The sequence below is a fragment of the Ranitomeya variabilis genome, chromosome 5, assembly GCF_051348905.1.
Source record: "Ranitomeya variabilis isolate aRanVar5 chromosome 5, aRanVar5.hap1, whole genome shotgun sequence".
In the NCBI taxonomy this organism is placed as follows: domain Eukaryota; kingdom Metazoa; phylum Chordata; class Amphibia; order Anura; family Dendrobatidae; genus Ranitomeya; species Ranitomeya variabilis.
The window spans coordinates 152,658,668-152,675,178 of record NC_135236.1 but is presented as its reverse complement, the minus strand read 5'-3'; the positions used below and the strand labels follow the sequence as shown (position 1 = coordinate 152,675,178).

The following is a 16,511-nucleotide window of genomic DNA, read 5'->3' as shown; positions in this document are numbered from 1 at the left end:
CGGATTGGCACAGGTTTTCATGACGCATACACTGCATCAAAGGTTGGGAAGGGGTTAATTGAAAAATGTGGCAGGAAAAATACTGTGTAAAGTAGGCATGTTTTTGGTACATTTTTGATGGGGTTTTTTTACATGCGTTTATGGTGCAGATTTTTCCCCACTCAAGCGAAATCTGCAGCAAAAATAAGAAGTGAAATGCCATAGATTTGTAGATATAAATCTGCACCAAAATCTGCAAGTCATAAATAAACAACGTGTGCATAAGACTTCAGCAGTCTCATTCACTTTTATCGCATCAGGAAACCCTTCAGGTTTTTGACAAATCTGCACAGAAAAAAATGCTACAAAAAGACGACAAATCTGCAGCTTGTGTACAGGCCCTTAGTGAAGAAATAATGATTGTTCAGCACAGAGTTATTAGAAAATGAGCTCCAAAATTATTGTTTCACTTTGTAATATTTTCTAAATTAGTAAAGGAGACCAATCGTCCTTTTTAGGAAGACAATCACAGAAAATTACTGTAGCTTTCAATGTTTGCAATGTTGTTCTAGCATCAGATTACTTTAGAGGACAGAATATCCTATGAGCCTGCAAAAATGATGTTCTCCTCACAAACTGTAAATTACTCAGAATTCAGCCTAACATTGAATCCTATAATTGGCCTCTGGAGGCTTTATGTTTTCTAATTAAACTAATATTTTGAAACAAGTAAGAGAACATCAATCCATCTTTGTACCAACATTTCTCTAAATATTAATTGTTTACTGTGAAATTCAAACTTTTGTTCTTGTCATTCAGCTCTTCTACAGGGTCCGCATTGGATCACCCGCCTCCCTGCAATACTGGCTGTGAATGTCAAAATGACTCGTTTACTCCTGTCTGTGGAGCTGATGGAATCACCTACATGTCTGCTTGCTTTGCCGGCTGCACAAAGGCAGTAAGTTTACATTCAGGTGTTTTATATCATTAACTGCACTGCTAAATATACTTTCCCAATTCCAAAAAATTGGGGCACTGGGCGTAATGTAAGGAAACAAGGAAAACAAGAGTGCAGTGATTTGGAAATCTCTTAGGCCATGTGATATTTTGTAAGTTTTTGCCTCAGCTTTGGTCAGTTTTTACCTCAGTATGTGTAAGCCAAAACCAGGAGTGGGTGATAAATACAGAAGTGATGACGTGCTTCCATTATACTTTACCTCTCATTGTTCCACTCCTGGCTTTGGCTTACAAATATGGAGGTAAAAAACTCACCAAATACTCACTGTGTGCACATGACCGCCATAACTTATTCACAACAGAACATAGAACACAGATCAGAAGTTGAATGTAAGACATGTTTCCATTTCAATTAATAAAATGAACACATTTAAAAATTGATCGCAGCATCACATGTCATAAAAGTAGGAACAAAGTTAACAAAAGGTTGGAAAAGTAAGTGGTATAAGTAAAACAGCTGGAGGGTCAATTTTCAACTAAACAGAAGCAAAGATGGTCAGGTGGTCAGATAAACCAAAATTTCAAAAGCCTTTATGGAAACAACAGATGCAGTATCATGTGAACTAATGAGAAGGACCATCCAGCTTGTTATCAGCGCAGAGTTCAAAAACTTGCCTCTGATGGTTATAGTATTGCCTTGGGCATGGGCAGCTTACATGTCTTGAAATACGCTATCAATGATGAGCACCATATAGAGGTTTTAGAAGAAACTTTGCATCCATCTTGACAAAACATATATTTCAGGAAAGGCCTTACATCCTTCAACAAGAAAAATATATATCTTGGTACCGTGTTAGCCAGTGGATAGAAAAATATTTAGAAGTCCTCAGTGGTTTATACCTTTTAATGGCTAACTGAAAAGATGGTAACAAATTGCAAGCTTTCGAGAATACTCCGTGCTACCATATGTTTAGTTAGCCAGTAAGAGGTATCAACCACTGAGGACTCTCAATTCAAAATATGTTTCTATCCTTCAACAAGATACTTCTAAACCAGTACTGCCTCCATCACAACATCATTGCTTAACAGAAGAGTTCAGATAATGGACCGACCTACCTGCTGTCGAGACTAGTGATGAGCGGATCGCTTTGCACAACCCTGGTCCATGGTCCAGTTCAATGCTCCCTGGTGCTGGACAGGAGCTGTGCAAATTTCCAGAGCTTCCCCAGCGTTTGATTTGCTGGCGTGATGTCACCTCTGTGGTTTGTGATGTACAGGTGGCATCTCACTTACCCAGCTAGGGTTGATGAGATCCCAGAGGGTAAGGAAATTCCCACAGCTCCTCTGCACAGCCAGACAGCATTGACCTGGACCGTGGACCAGAGTTAGGACAGCATTTTACTCTTAAAACTCCAGCATCTCCTCATTTTCCAGATGAGCACACACTTTTGTAAAAAGAAAAAGGGATGCTACAGAATAGTAGTCATGGCCGTGTCCCAACTGTTTTGAGGTCTGGTTCTGCCATTATTTTCTAGATGACTTTTTCGAATGAATTGGAAAAACATGTAATTTTCAACTTCTGATATATCTTCTATGTTCTGCTGTAAATAAAATATGTCCATAAGGAATTGTCCAATCATTGCATTCATGATTTCATTACATTTTACACAGGGTCCTAACGTTTGAGGAAATAAGATTATATCTTTATCTATTTATATCTATAGCAAGTATTCATATACACTGTATCACAGATTCCAGAGGTAATCTCCAATCTTGAACTCTGTTTATTCTTAAGGTACCTTCACACGAAGCGACGCTGCAGCGATAGCGACAACGATGTGGATCGCTGCAGCGTCGCTGTTTGGTCGCTGGAGAGCTGTCACACAGACCGCTCTCCAGCGATCAACTATGCCGAGGTCCCCTGGTAACCAGGGTAAACATCGGGTAACTAAGCGCAGGGCCGCGCTTAGTAACCCGATGTTTACCCTGGTTACCAGCGTAAAATCTAAAAAAAACAAACAGCACATACTTACATTCACGTCCCCCTGCGTCCACTTCCTGACTGACTGAGCGCCGTACAGTGAGAGCAGAGCGGTGACGTCACCGCTGTGCTGCTTTCACTTTCACTTTGCGGCGCTGAGTCAGAGGAGGAAGCAGACTGCAGGGGACGCAATGTGAGTATGTGCTGTTTGTTTTTTTTACATTTTACGCTAGTAACCAGGGTAAACATCGGGTAACTAAGCGCGGCCCTGCGCTTAGTAACCCGATGTTTACCCTGGTTACCAGTGTAAAATATCGCTGGTATCGTTGCTTTTGCTTTCAAACACAACGATACACAGCGATCGGACGACCAAATAAAGTTCTGGACTTTATTCAGCGACCAGCGACATCACAGCAGGATCCTGATCGCTGCTGCGTGTCAAACGAAACGATATCGCTAGCGAGGACGCTGCAACGTCACGGATTGCTAGCGATATCGTTATAATGTCGTTTCGTGTGAAGGTACCTTTAGAATATAGGATAAATGCCAGTGAGCAAATGGCTTATTTAAAACGCAGCATTAACCCCCGGGGAAGTAATTTCCCACTTCCCTTCATCATATTGAGACAATTACCGACTGGGAATAAAATGCATGCTGATTCATTGATAATTTTCTCATCTTCTATTCATCAACAACTGACTATTTGCCTTCACGGCACACATACATTTCTCCTGGTGCTAATGCACATACAATTTACTGGCTCCTCATTACCTCCATAACAGAAATATTCAAAGGTGTGTTGAATATTGCTGTAAGGTGACACCGGTTTGTAGCAGCGTATTTTGTAGATTATATTCTATTTTTGTGTATTAGGAGGTACCTTATTAAAATGTGAATTTCTCCAACAATTGTTCATCTGCAAAAATGTTGCATTTTGTATGTAGTGTGTGCCAAGTTTTAAAAAACATGGATTTTCATGCAAATGTGTTCAAATTTTTCAACTACACTGCACGTCTTGTCTGAGACAACTTCTGTAACAGAATTTTGCTATCCACCTGTATATCCAAGTTTTAAATCTAGAGTTGAGAAAATGTGGCCTTTATGCTTCTTTCACATGTAACCTGAACACACCATCCATCTTATCACAGAACAATATAGGAACATATTTGAATTACTGCAGCCCTTTACTTTCCCCCTGCTGACATCTACTGCAGGAGCAGATATACTGCTGCTTGACAAAGATGGTGTAAATAAAGCCCCATCTAACATTTAGCTATGATTATTTGCTTATTCTTTTCATTGTCAACATACTTTATGCTTGGATTTGAGGCTTAGTATGTTTCATGTGTTTGCTCCAAAGTATAATATTTCACATTTATGTTAACTTTTGAAAACTGATGGTCAGGTAACACATAGACAGACCAGTCATATGCTGTAGAAATGGGTCTCTTTTCTGAACAAATAGTGCAGATACATTCAATATGTATCATTGTTTTCTGTTATTATACTACAAATTTGCTTATGTTCTTGAATTATGCAATTCATTTGGTGAATATATGCTAAAAATCATGTAACTTAAAATAGAAAATAATCCTATAAAGTTAGAATAAGAGTTACTCAGTTCAATTAATTCTTTTTGTGAATAAATTTAAATCACCAAATAAAATAATTAAATGCACATTATACATGTGATCATTCTGCAGCCCAGGCACCTTCCTCTGCCTGCTGAATGTGATTTTTTTTTCCAAAACACATTATATTCAGTATGTAAATTAGGGGGCAGGTCACTGAGTGATCAGAGACCTGTCAGAAACCATACTGATGCATATGTAAGCAGAGCACCACATAAAGACCCCCACCATAGGCCACCCCGGAGCACAAGAATCTCATTAACTGAAAACTGAAAATAAAGATTAAACAAGAACCACAAGACAGATTTAATCACCCATCATCAATCATTGTAATCAGTATAACGGCACCAACCTGACACTGTCTGGAGGTTACTGACCACAATCCTGCTGACAGGTTCCCTCTAATACTTGGGCAACTGTAAATCATTTATTTTCTAGATATCTTTTGTCTGTTTTCTATTTGTTCAGTCATAAGAGAGTGAGCAACTACATATATTATATATGTTTTATTTTAGATGAAGGTATGAGGATATTTTATTTGCTACAGGGTGAGCCACAAAAACTCATTGTCATTGTAAGAATTGGATCGCAGACAACCATTTGGACCCATTGTAAAACATTAGATGCTTTATTGGACATGATAAGTTGTGGTTCTGTGTACTTGGGTGTGATGATTTGCAGAATAATATGTACTGGCACAAAGAAAATTAATCTAATCTGTATTTGTATAATATAGCAAACACAAACTTACCTCCGGCTGCTATACAGCACACTATGCGTTAGCATATCCAACAAACACAAGAAATTGAATGCAGGCATTATAAAATGATTTTATGTAATCTTCACATGACTTAATGAAAAATGTTGCACGCAAAAAACAAAGACACAAAATATGGAGGGGGAAAAAAGCAGGGGTGGATAGCAATGAATATCATGGGAATGAGTACAACAAAGCACAGATAGCTACAAAAGTAATATAAACCCAAACAGTATTGATGATGATGCAAAAATGATTCAAGCCAAAAAGGTCGGTTTAGTCAGTCGCACAAGGAAGAATGCATGGGATTAGAATGCGGAGTATAAAACTGTATGTCCTGCTATTAACAGAAAGTAGTTCAATTTTGAAAGCGGTGTCTAATTTCAGAAAATATCTCGTTATGGAGGTGTAATATCAATGCTTGTTATTTTATAATCTAGGTTTTACTTTTACATGTCAGTGCAAAAATTGTCATGGCTTCCCAATATTCAAAATGTCAAATATATTTGGCATCAAAAACAATCCTGCCATGTCTCACTTAGGATAGCATAGGGTGCACAGGGTTCAGCAGCATGTGACCGAGGAGTTAAGGTAAGGTAAGTTATTTATTTAAAAAGTTACTTGTTAAACTATGGAAGGAATGGCCAGTATTGCAGCAAAGTGTCCAGTGATATCCAGACTTTCCCCTTCCTCCAAAAGCTGATTGACAGCTCCCTATGCAGCAAAGTATAGCTTGGGATCAAACTCCCAGAAATGACATGGGTGCCATATAACTGAACGTACAACAATAATCTAAATGGATGTTTATGTTCGCCCATGTAAGTAAAAGGATAGTGGGTGTATACTCCCAATCTAATAAGAACCTAAAAAAATGGAGTTCTATACACAATTTTAAAAGTAAAAAAGATACTTTATTAAGTATAATAATGATACAAAAGTCTAATTTAATGAAGCACAAACAGAGGACATAAACCCTAGTGAAAAAAACATGGGTCCAAGGCATATGGGATAGTAGTAAACATCATCATGATATTGGGAAAAAGGCACTTTAAATTATATCAATGTGTCGTATAAGACGTTTATGTTAGTAACTAGATTTGTGACAGTAACGGTGACAGTAAGCCCCCACAAGAGAAAAAGAAAATGCCCTTAACAGCTGAATCACTTACCCATGATGGAAGTAACCAAATGCCAAGGAGCCAGGTCCACCCCCCGACACGCGTTTCTCATGAGCATTGTCAAAAGGGAATGAAAGGTGTTTCTTTCACGTATTGGTGTCAGCATCACGGGATTATTTTTAATAAAGTTTCTTTTTTTACTTTAAAAATTGTGTATAGAACTCCATTTTTTAAGTATAGCTTGGATATCATTGGTGTCCACCAGTAGTGAAGTCTACGGCAGGCGTTGCATCTTGCTGAGTCCTCACTATCTGCTATGCACACATTGTTAGATATTGGCTTTGCTTTGCGGTTCCAGTGGTCATAAAGTGACCACAGGTATGTGATTTGCATGCTCACTTTGTTGTGCAAACTAGAGTCTCAGCGCATCTTGCAATGTTTTCCTGAGAAATGCGGCTGAGACTGTAGTTAGCATGTGACAACATTTGCATATTGCATACTTCCAGTCATGTGATGACCACTGGAAACGGCAAGGGGCGCAGAATCCTAACAGTGTGTGAATTATACATTGTTAAGAGTTGGCAATCTTCTACCATATTTGGCAAGCTGCAGCCAGGGTTGGGCAAGCCCTATTATTCAGCGCTGCCCATGAGCTGCATAGTTTAACATGTAAGTTCTCAAAAATTACCTTACTTTACTTTTTCAAAGTACAGTCTCTTAAAAGGGAACCTGTCATCATCAAAAACACTATTAACCTGCAGATATGAGGTTAATCTGCAGATTAATAGCATTACTCTCCTGCCCCGTGCTCTCATGTATCAGAGCACTGCGGGTAGAAAATTAACTTAATTCTCCCTGGCAGCATTTGGTTTCACTCACGAGGCAGTGCCGGTGCTGGTTCAGTCACCACTATGAGTTTACAGAGCAGCAGCTCTTACCGTGCCCCCGGCCCTGACTGATACTGACGCTTCATTGGTTACTGCTGTCAGCCAGGGCCCCGGGGCGCGTTTACAGCCACTGCTTTGTATACTCAGAGCGGGGACTGAACCAGCACCAGCCCTATGACTGAAACCAAATGCTGACAGGGAGAATGACGTTAATTTTCTCCCAGCAGCGTTCAGGCCCCGGCAAGTTAGTATCCTGCAGATTAAGCCCATATCCGCAGGTTAATAGCGGTTTTGCTGTTGACAGGTTCTCTTTGGGATCATAGAGTTGTTTCCCTTCTATGCTGTCTATCCTGGCAGGATCTATTTAGCATTCCAAAATCCCCACCATCTATATTTCACCCGTTCCCCCCCACCATTGTTACTGGCACTACTCTGTTACAATGTTGCAGTTGTCATTTTTTAGATATAACAGGATTCTACCTAAATTACTGAGAAACCTGTATGGGGTAAAGTAGAAAAGTAGAGATGACAACAGAGAAGAAATGTATATTGTGAAATGATGGTGGGATAATAAGGTCATCTGTATCGGGTATTTTTACAATGTTCGTAGGTTCTGTTGCCAAATGTGGCAAGTCATTGCAGTTTTCACAAGCTGACAACAAGTGGTGCTGTGTTTCTATTGGAATTCACAGCTGTAGCATTTTACGAAAAAAAGAACATTTGTTTTGGTCTATGTTGCTGCAACTCCTTAATACTCTAATGTTATAAATGATGATATTTATTTACAGTGATTTGTAGGACTCACCCTCTGGCTTCTAGTAATACCATCCAAGGCCTTCAAGATGCACTTACACATCTGTTTCATTCTCATAGAAACTTGTTCTAAAGGATTATAAATATCTCTTTTTTTTTTAAAGGAGTCGACACCATGACATGGAGGTGAATAATGTCCATGACGATGTGTAGGATATTGTGTACTGTTAATTGCGAGCTGGCAGATGAGATTAACGAGTTACCGAAATTGTTGCATTTTCTGAAATAGAAAAATCCTGCATTGCTTCTCTAACCTCTGTACGGTTTCTTTTTTATGCAGAATTTGACTGGCTGTTTATGTGTCACATCTGTCCCCTTGGAGAATAACACCGTGGTTCCTGGAAAATGTCCCAGCCCTGGATGTCAGGAGGCTTTTCTCACATTCCTGTGTGTGATGTGCGTCTGCAGCATGATTGGAGCAATGGCCCAAACTCCATCTGTTATCATCCTGATCAGGTGAGACCACTGTCCGCGTCACCGGTATCATGGTCCTCTGACTTGTATAATCAGGGCTCATTCATGTGTCCGATGTTCTCCGTCCATGGTTTTCCCGGAGAGCACTCGTACCTGTGATAGTCTATGGTGCCATCCACATGTTCATGACTTTTCTTGGAGCAAAATCAGCCTTAAAAGTGGCGCTCTCTTTGCCACAAATCTTACTTCAGTCGTCTTTATGCCCCATGTTGCCCCCAGTCCTCCCCAGCTCGACCCATTTTGGTGCAGCTGACCAAATCTGGAGAGATAAGGGAAAAGTCACAACATTTATGCCCAACCTTACTTTCTGCAAAAATGTTGCAATTTTTCAAAGGGTTGTATTCCAGAAGACACAAACACTTTGATGAATCAGAGCCGAGTAATTTAGTTTTTGTAATATTTATAGATAGAACAAACAGATAATTACTGGTGGTTTGTACTAATAAAGGAGTAATTTCACATGAAGTATATAATTGTGTATAATCACCTTAGAGATGGCAGCGGTGCAGGGGATGCAGTCACACCTGGGCCCTGAGAGGTCAGAGCGATAGAAAGAAAACAAAGAAAGAGCAATATCCTTAAAGGGAATGTATCATCTCTAATATTTTGCCATAATTAAAACCAACGAGTGATTTGTCAGTATTTAATAAGTGATTGTAGTGAGCAGTGTAGAAAGGTGTGATATGACTGTCGCCTACTGTGAATGGTGTGATACATTTATCTGTGATTTACCTGCCTGTGATGATTAAGATAAAGCCATAACAGGGTCAGTTTAAGTGGCAATATAATCTGACAGCCCCATGAGGTATGGACAGAGAACCTGATTCCAGCTATGTATCCCTTAATTTACTGGGTGCAGCAGTTATGATAGAGTCACAGTTTTCCCTGCCGCAGATCTAGCAGAGCTCAGATGTTGATCCTTGTATAACCATCGAAATAGACATCTTCAATACCCCAGTCATGAGATAACTACTGAAAAGTGATCTGTGCTGAGCAGTTTAATATTACGCTTATTGGCCAGTGTGAAAATTGCAATATTTTAAGATCTTTTTAATACAGATAGTTTTTAATATGACACTATCACCAAAATGTATTTTTTTTAATTATAATAAAGTAAACAATACGTTCTTTTTATTGGTGCATTCTCTTTGTAACTGACGGACTGGAGCTGAGTTAGAATAGTTGGAGATCTACAGTGTCAGCTGCAGTAGAGGAATTCAGAAGGATAGGTAAAGAATAGCCGCAGCTGCATTTAGCTGTCAGGACACCATTTGCGCCTTTAGAAAAGCCTCACTTTCTGCCCTGTGATTTTTTTTTTGCAGCGTAAAATGTAATAAAGTGAAGTTTTCTTGCTTGACTTTTCACTAAGATAGCAGGTTTGTTGATGCAGTCTATAATAAAAGATTGTTTTTTTTTTGCTGTCAGTGCTAAAACTAGATGTGCTGTAACTTTCTGTATGCTCGCCACAAAATGTTATCACAAAGACTGCAGACGTCTCCACAAAAGCAGAATGCATGCATACTAAGATCATGTAACACGCAGGTAGACACAGTCCGGCACTTGTGGGTTCTTGCCAAAATTGTATACATTGCTTAAATATGCATAATTGATTAGATCAGGGGTGCTCAACCTTTTTTTGGTAAAAGGGCCATATCGTCATACTGAACCAACGCAGGGACTGCACTAAAAATAAAATCTGTATTATCTTCTGTGATATTTAAGGCATATCAGAAATATACAGTCATGGCAGAAAGTGTCAGCACCCTTGAAATTGTTCCAGAAAGTTAAGTATTTATTTAAAAAAATTATTGCAGTTAAACATGTTTTGTTATGCACATGTTTCTTTCCTTTGTGTGTTTTGAAACAACACAAAAAATAAACATGGAAAAAAGGCACATTGGACATCATTTCACACAAAACCCCCAAAATAGGCCAGACAAAATAGTTGTCACCCGCAACTTAATATTTGGTTGAACAACCATTGGAATAAATAACTGCAATCTATAGCTTCTTATAACACCAACAAGCTTTTTGCACCTGTCAACTGGAATTTTGGACCACTCTTCTTTTGCAAACTGCTCCAGGTCTTTCATATCTGAAGGGAACCTTCTCCCAACAGCAATTTAAAGATCTCTCCACAGATTTTCAATGTGATTTAGCTCTGGACTCATTGCTGGCCACTTCAGAACTCTCCAGCACTTTGTTTTTATCTATTTCTGGGTGCTTCTTAAAATATGTCTGGGGTCATTGTCTTGCTGGAAGAACCATGGCCTAGGACAGACACTCAGCTTTCTGATACTGCACACTACATTGCGACCCAAAATCCTTTGGCAATCTTCAGATTTCACAATACCTTGCACACAGTCAAGCTACCCAGTGCCAGAAGCAACAAAACAACCCCAAACATCTTTGAATTTCTACCATATTGGGCTGTAGGTACAGTGTATTTTTCTTTGTAGGCCTCATTCCATTTTCAATAAACAGTAGAATGATATGCTTTACTAAACAGCTCCATCACGGTCTCATCGGTCCACAAGACACTTTCGCAAAAGGATTTTGGCTTACTCACGTACATTTTAGAAAACTGCAGTCTAGTTTTATATGTCTCTGTCAGCAATGAGGTCCTCCTGGGTCTCCTGCCATAGCATGTCATTCCATTCAAATGTTGACAGATAGTTCGCGCTGACACTGATGTACCCTAAGCATGCATGACAGCTTTCATTTCTATGGAACTTAATTGGGGCTGCTTATCCACAATCCGGACTTTCCTATGTTGCCACCTTTCATCAATTTTTCACTGCCGTCCATGTCCAAGGAGATTAGCTTCAGTGCAATGGGTTGTAAACTTCTTGATTATGTTGCTCATCGTGGACAAAGGAACATAAAGATCTCTAGAGATGGACTTGTAACCCTGAGATTGTTGATATTTCTCAACAATTTTGATTCTCAAGTCCTTTTACGGCTTTCTTCTCCATTTTCTGTTGTCCTTGCTTAGTGTAGCACACACAGACACAAAATGCAAAGAATGGTATCGTTTAGAGGGAGGAAGTGATGTCAGATGTCTTCCATAGATGGTCCGCCCATCAAACAATAAATATAGATAAAAAGGAATTTGCCAATCAAATTGTCAGAAAAAAAGAAGCATGTGGTCAATGAAGTAATGTTTTAAGTGGCCAATAATATGAGTCACGCTGTTATGTATGCGATCACGTGACCAACAATTTGTTGACCACATAATCGGAAGTCGTATGCTAATGATGGTGTAATTTCCCTATCCAAAATGAGCAGCACATTCATTGGTTGTCCGGGGGTCTCACAGCCATGTGACTGATGACACAGCTGCCAGGTGAGCGGCAGCATTACAATCTCATGACGGCTTGGTGTGGGTTACATCAATGCACTTCCTGGATGCAAGAGAAATAACCATAGAAACGGTCACGTGATCACCAAATTGATATTCATAAGGGCACATAGAATGAAGGAGATATATATAACAATAAATAGGGACAAAATATGCATATGGCAATAAGCAAGTACATATAAACATGGAAGTGATAGCATAATACAATTAAATTACAACTGCAGTGCTAAATACAGTGTATAATACACAATATCAATTGTATAAATGACAAAAAAAAGTACATATATAAGTGAAAAAATGGAACATGATGACTACAGAAATATGATAAAGGTATAAATTGATAAAAGATATACATACATACAGTGGGGGAAATAAGTATTTGATCCCTTGCTGATTTTGTAAGTTTGCCAACTGACAAAGACATGAACAGTCTATAATTTTAAGGGTATATTATTTTTAACATTGAGAGAATATGAAAAATAAAATCCAGAAAATCACATTGTATAAATTATGTAAATGTATTTGCATTTTGCAGTGAGAAATAAGTATTTATAACTAAAAATAAATCCGCGCAAAACAAATATTTAAAGAAACAGAAGATGTATTTTAATAGGGATGATGCATGGAAGTCGCAGGGTAATTGACAAAATTATTGCACTTAGCCCATAGACCTAAAATGATAATCTCCTAAATAGATGTGTTAGTAAGAATAAATAACAACTTTGCACATAGTATCCACCTATTAGTGGTCAAGTCCACAAAAGAACCTAAGGACCGGTACCATTAAGTTGTCCCATATACTTTTAGTGGATAAGTAGCATCAAGCAAGTATCTAAAGAGTCACAATAAGAATAGCCACTTATATACTCCTTATATGATAGAGAGATCTCTCATATGTTGAAAAAATCCTCTTTTTAAAAACAAAACAAGAAAAATAGAGAGGGATATGTGAAGCTGCCCCGGCCGGTAGCAATGTTTCAATAAATGAGGTAGTGCGGCGTGTTACAGTCAGATTAACCGGGTCGGAAATCCGCTGTACACTTCGCCTGTTACCTTAGTTGGAACTCGTGTAATGCCGCTGTCCGTTCCTCGAAGGTGCCTGCGGTGTAGACTGTCCAGGATCCTGAGTAAGTCACGGTCTCTAGCAGCGTTCACTGCTTCCTCGCAATGCACGATACTCGGAGCAGGACATGCCGTGACGTCACCGGTCACGTGAAGCCTCGAGATGATTAGAAACTGAACGTTCAGAAAGTACGGGTCGCCAGATGGACCAAGTCCATTCCATCATAATAAATAATAGGAGCGCGTGCACAACCAGTTAGAGGTGCTAAGGTAGGTTCCCACACCTTACGGTATATAAAATAAAAGACCTAGCACTCAACTTAAATGCTCAAGTGAGAAATTTAATGTAGTACTCCACAAAACGTTTCGGTCCAACATACAGGACCTTCATCAGTTACGTACTGTTAGAGAAGTTGTGGATAGACATGACTAGCGTGTCACTAGGCACTTATGTACACAGCGTCTGTGCTAGGATGCAATGAAAAAACCAGACCTTCTGGTGTCCGATGTTACATGGATATGTGCCCGAATCAGACGCGGTATCCCCCGCTCGTCGACGAGCTCGTCTCTAACAGTACGTAACTGATGAAGGTCCTGTATGTTGGACCGAAACGTTTTGTGGAGTACTACATTAAATTTCTCACTTGAGCATTTAAGTTGAGTGCTAGGTCTTTTATTTTACATTCCATCATAATGACCTGGAGAATCACAATGGCAGATCAGTTTTAGCATTTAGTGAACCTAGCAAAAGAGCCAAACAAAAAACAAATGTGGGATTGCACTTTTTTTGCAATTTCACCGCACTTGGAATTTTTTTCCCGTTTTCTAGTACATGACATGCTAAAATCAATGATATCGTTAAAAAAAAATTGCTCTGGGAAGGAGGGGACCGAAAAATGAAAACGCAAAATCGAAAAAAGCTGGGGTCATGAAGGGGTTAAAGCATAACATACTAAAAAGAGATTAAAAAACACAGCATCAAAAATGTGAAAAAAAAAACCACATTTAAAAACTCAACGAAAAAAACACATGTAACCTGATTGATCTAATAGATGAAGAAATTCTTTAATATCAAAAATTCACCAAATATTAATTTTGGGAATGTAGCATCATGGTATGGTATGTTCACAAGAAGAGAATGTCCAGCTTCACCAAATCCGTGAAAAAAAGTTTTCTTTATTCACAAACTTAAACATGGAGGATACAGACTTCAGCACAAACCATATGGGTAAGAATCATGATTAAGGGAGATTAGTCTCCAGAAACACGTTGAGATTCTTACCCATATGGTTTGTGCTGAAGTCTGTATCCTCCATGTTTAAGTTTGCTTCTTGCCCTCAGAACTCCCATAAACTGCAGTGGAGTGAGCCACAGACATGGGAGGCTACTTGTCTAATTCACATACACCTTTCTGGAGTGCCAAATAGGCTAAGAGAAATCTCTACACTGTGCACCATTAACACTGAGCACAAAAAACAGTTATATAGATAAACAAAGAGTACCTCTTAAGAGTACCTATTAAAAAATAATTTTTGTTTGTTGTCACATATTTAAAAACAGAATAGAAACAAACAAGCAAACTACTGGACAGTAAATATTGGGGGACGTTAAATAGTGCAAGTAGAGCATAGTAAAGTGCTTATCACATCATGTAAATCAACAAGGACAATAGTACAAGGGGTAACACATCCACCACCGTTTAGCCAGATAGATTACAGATGAGAGCATTACTTACATAGGATTTAGGTTACAAAAACGTCCCCACTGCCCCAACGCACGTTTCGACTCAGTACTTCATCACCATTACCACTTGCCAGTAGAGATAAGTGTACCTGTCAAGGTTTGGTTTGGATCACAAACTTCCCGATGTTGGCCGAACAGTTTGCTAAACAGTTCATCAAACATAACTGAACCCCGTTGAATTCAATGGGAGGCAAAACCAAATGCATAGACAGCACTAGGGTTGAGCGACTTTCATTTTTTTAAGATCGAGTAGGGTTTTGGGAAACCCGATTTTGTCCAGAGTCGAGTCGAGTGCAGTCGGCCGATTATCGCTAAAAGTCGGGGATCGACCGAAACACGAAACCCAATGCAAGTCAATGGGGAAGCATAGTCGGCAGTGAGTGGAGGCCAGGAAAACACCTACAGTGCCCATTTTAATGCCAAAAACATCCATTCTTGTTTCTGAAGCTTGTCAATCTTAATTAACTTTATAATAATAGTTGGGCATAGGGAATTGGGGGTCATTTGGCAAAAGTTGTGGGGGGAGTAGGGCCGGCTCAAGTTTTTCGTGGGCCCAGGAAATGCGGACTACGTCACGGCGGTGTTGCAGGGAAAGGTAAGTATTTAAAAGTTGCAAGTGCTGTGATCCTGAGCAAGCAGGGGGGGGGCCCACTCGTTCGCATTGCCACTGGCACAGGGCCCCTCAAAGTACGGCGGTGTGTTTGCATGGCGGGGGCGCCTCCCACCAGCAGCGACACTTTTGCGTACTCTGAGGGGCCCTGTGCCAGTGACGTCGCCAACGAGTATGCCCCCCCACCTGATGAAGGAACCTGCACTTTCATCTGCACCTTCCTCTTTGTCCCTGTGTAAGGTGGTATAACATGCGGGAAGGGGAACCTTACTTTCAGCAGGGACAGATTCTGGCTGTGTAGAGTACAAGGGGAATGTAGTGGTCTAGGTCAATGTACCAGCAGACTCATTTAGCAGTGGCTGGGCAATGGGCAGGATGAGGAGGAAACAGATATAGGGCCAAAGAATAAAGTAGGCTACATGCAGTTCAAAATTGGTAACAGGACTAAACAGGCGGCATTGCTTTGTTCAGTGGAGTAGCAAACCCAAGAGCAGCAGACACTGTTTCAAGGGCCTAACCACACTAGTAGGCCAAATGCAGTTTAATATCTGATAGTATAGGGCGAAAGCCAGAATGTGGAAGCTCAGCTTTGTTCAGTTGAGGACAACACCAGGGAGGGGCAGACACCTTTAGTAGGCCGGAAAAGCCTATTGCATTTTTTAAAATGGTAATTTGGAGCAGAAGGTTGAAGCTCAGCTTTATTTAGTTGAGGGCAACACCAGGGAGGGGCAGAAGCCGTTAGTAGGCCCTAACCACCATTTTTTTTTTAAAACCACTTAATGAGAGCCGGAAGGTTGAAGCTCAGCTTTATTTAGTTGAGGACAACACCAGGGAGGGGCAGAAGCCGTTAGTAGGCCCTAACCACCATTTTTTTTTTTAAAACCACATAATGAGAGCCGGAAGGTTGAAGCTCAGCTTTATTTAGTTGAGGACAACACCAGGGAGGGGCAGAAGCCGTTAGTAGGCCCTAACCACCATTTTTTTTTTTAAAACCACATAATGAGAGCCGGAAGGTTGAAGCTCAGCTTTATTTAGTTGAGGACAACACCAGGGAGGGGCAGAAGCCGTTAGTAGGCCCTAACCACCTTTTTTTTTTTTAAAACCACATAATGAGAGCCGGAAGGTTGAAGCTCAGCTT

General features: G+C 39.9%; 1 protein-coding gene across 1 annotated transcript in view; it reads left to right on the top strand.

The window, feature by feature from the left end:
- SLCO3A1 (solute carrier organic anion transporter family member 3A1) overlaps window positions 1-16,511 on the top strand; it is a 656,353-nt gene that overhangs the window by 547,704 nt on the left and 92,138 nt on the right. The window contains exons 7-8 of the mRNA XM_077263428.1: window positions 799-937; window positions 8,404-8,579. Coding sequence (XP_077119543.1) covers window positions 799-937; window positions 8,404-8,579 — 315 coding nt within the window. The remainder of the gene's footprint in view (window positions 1-798; window positions 938-8,403; window positions 8,580-16,511) is intronic.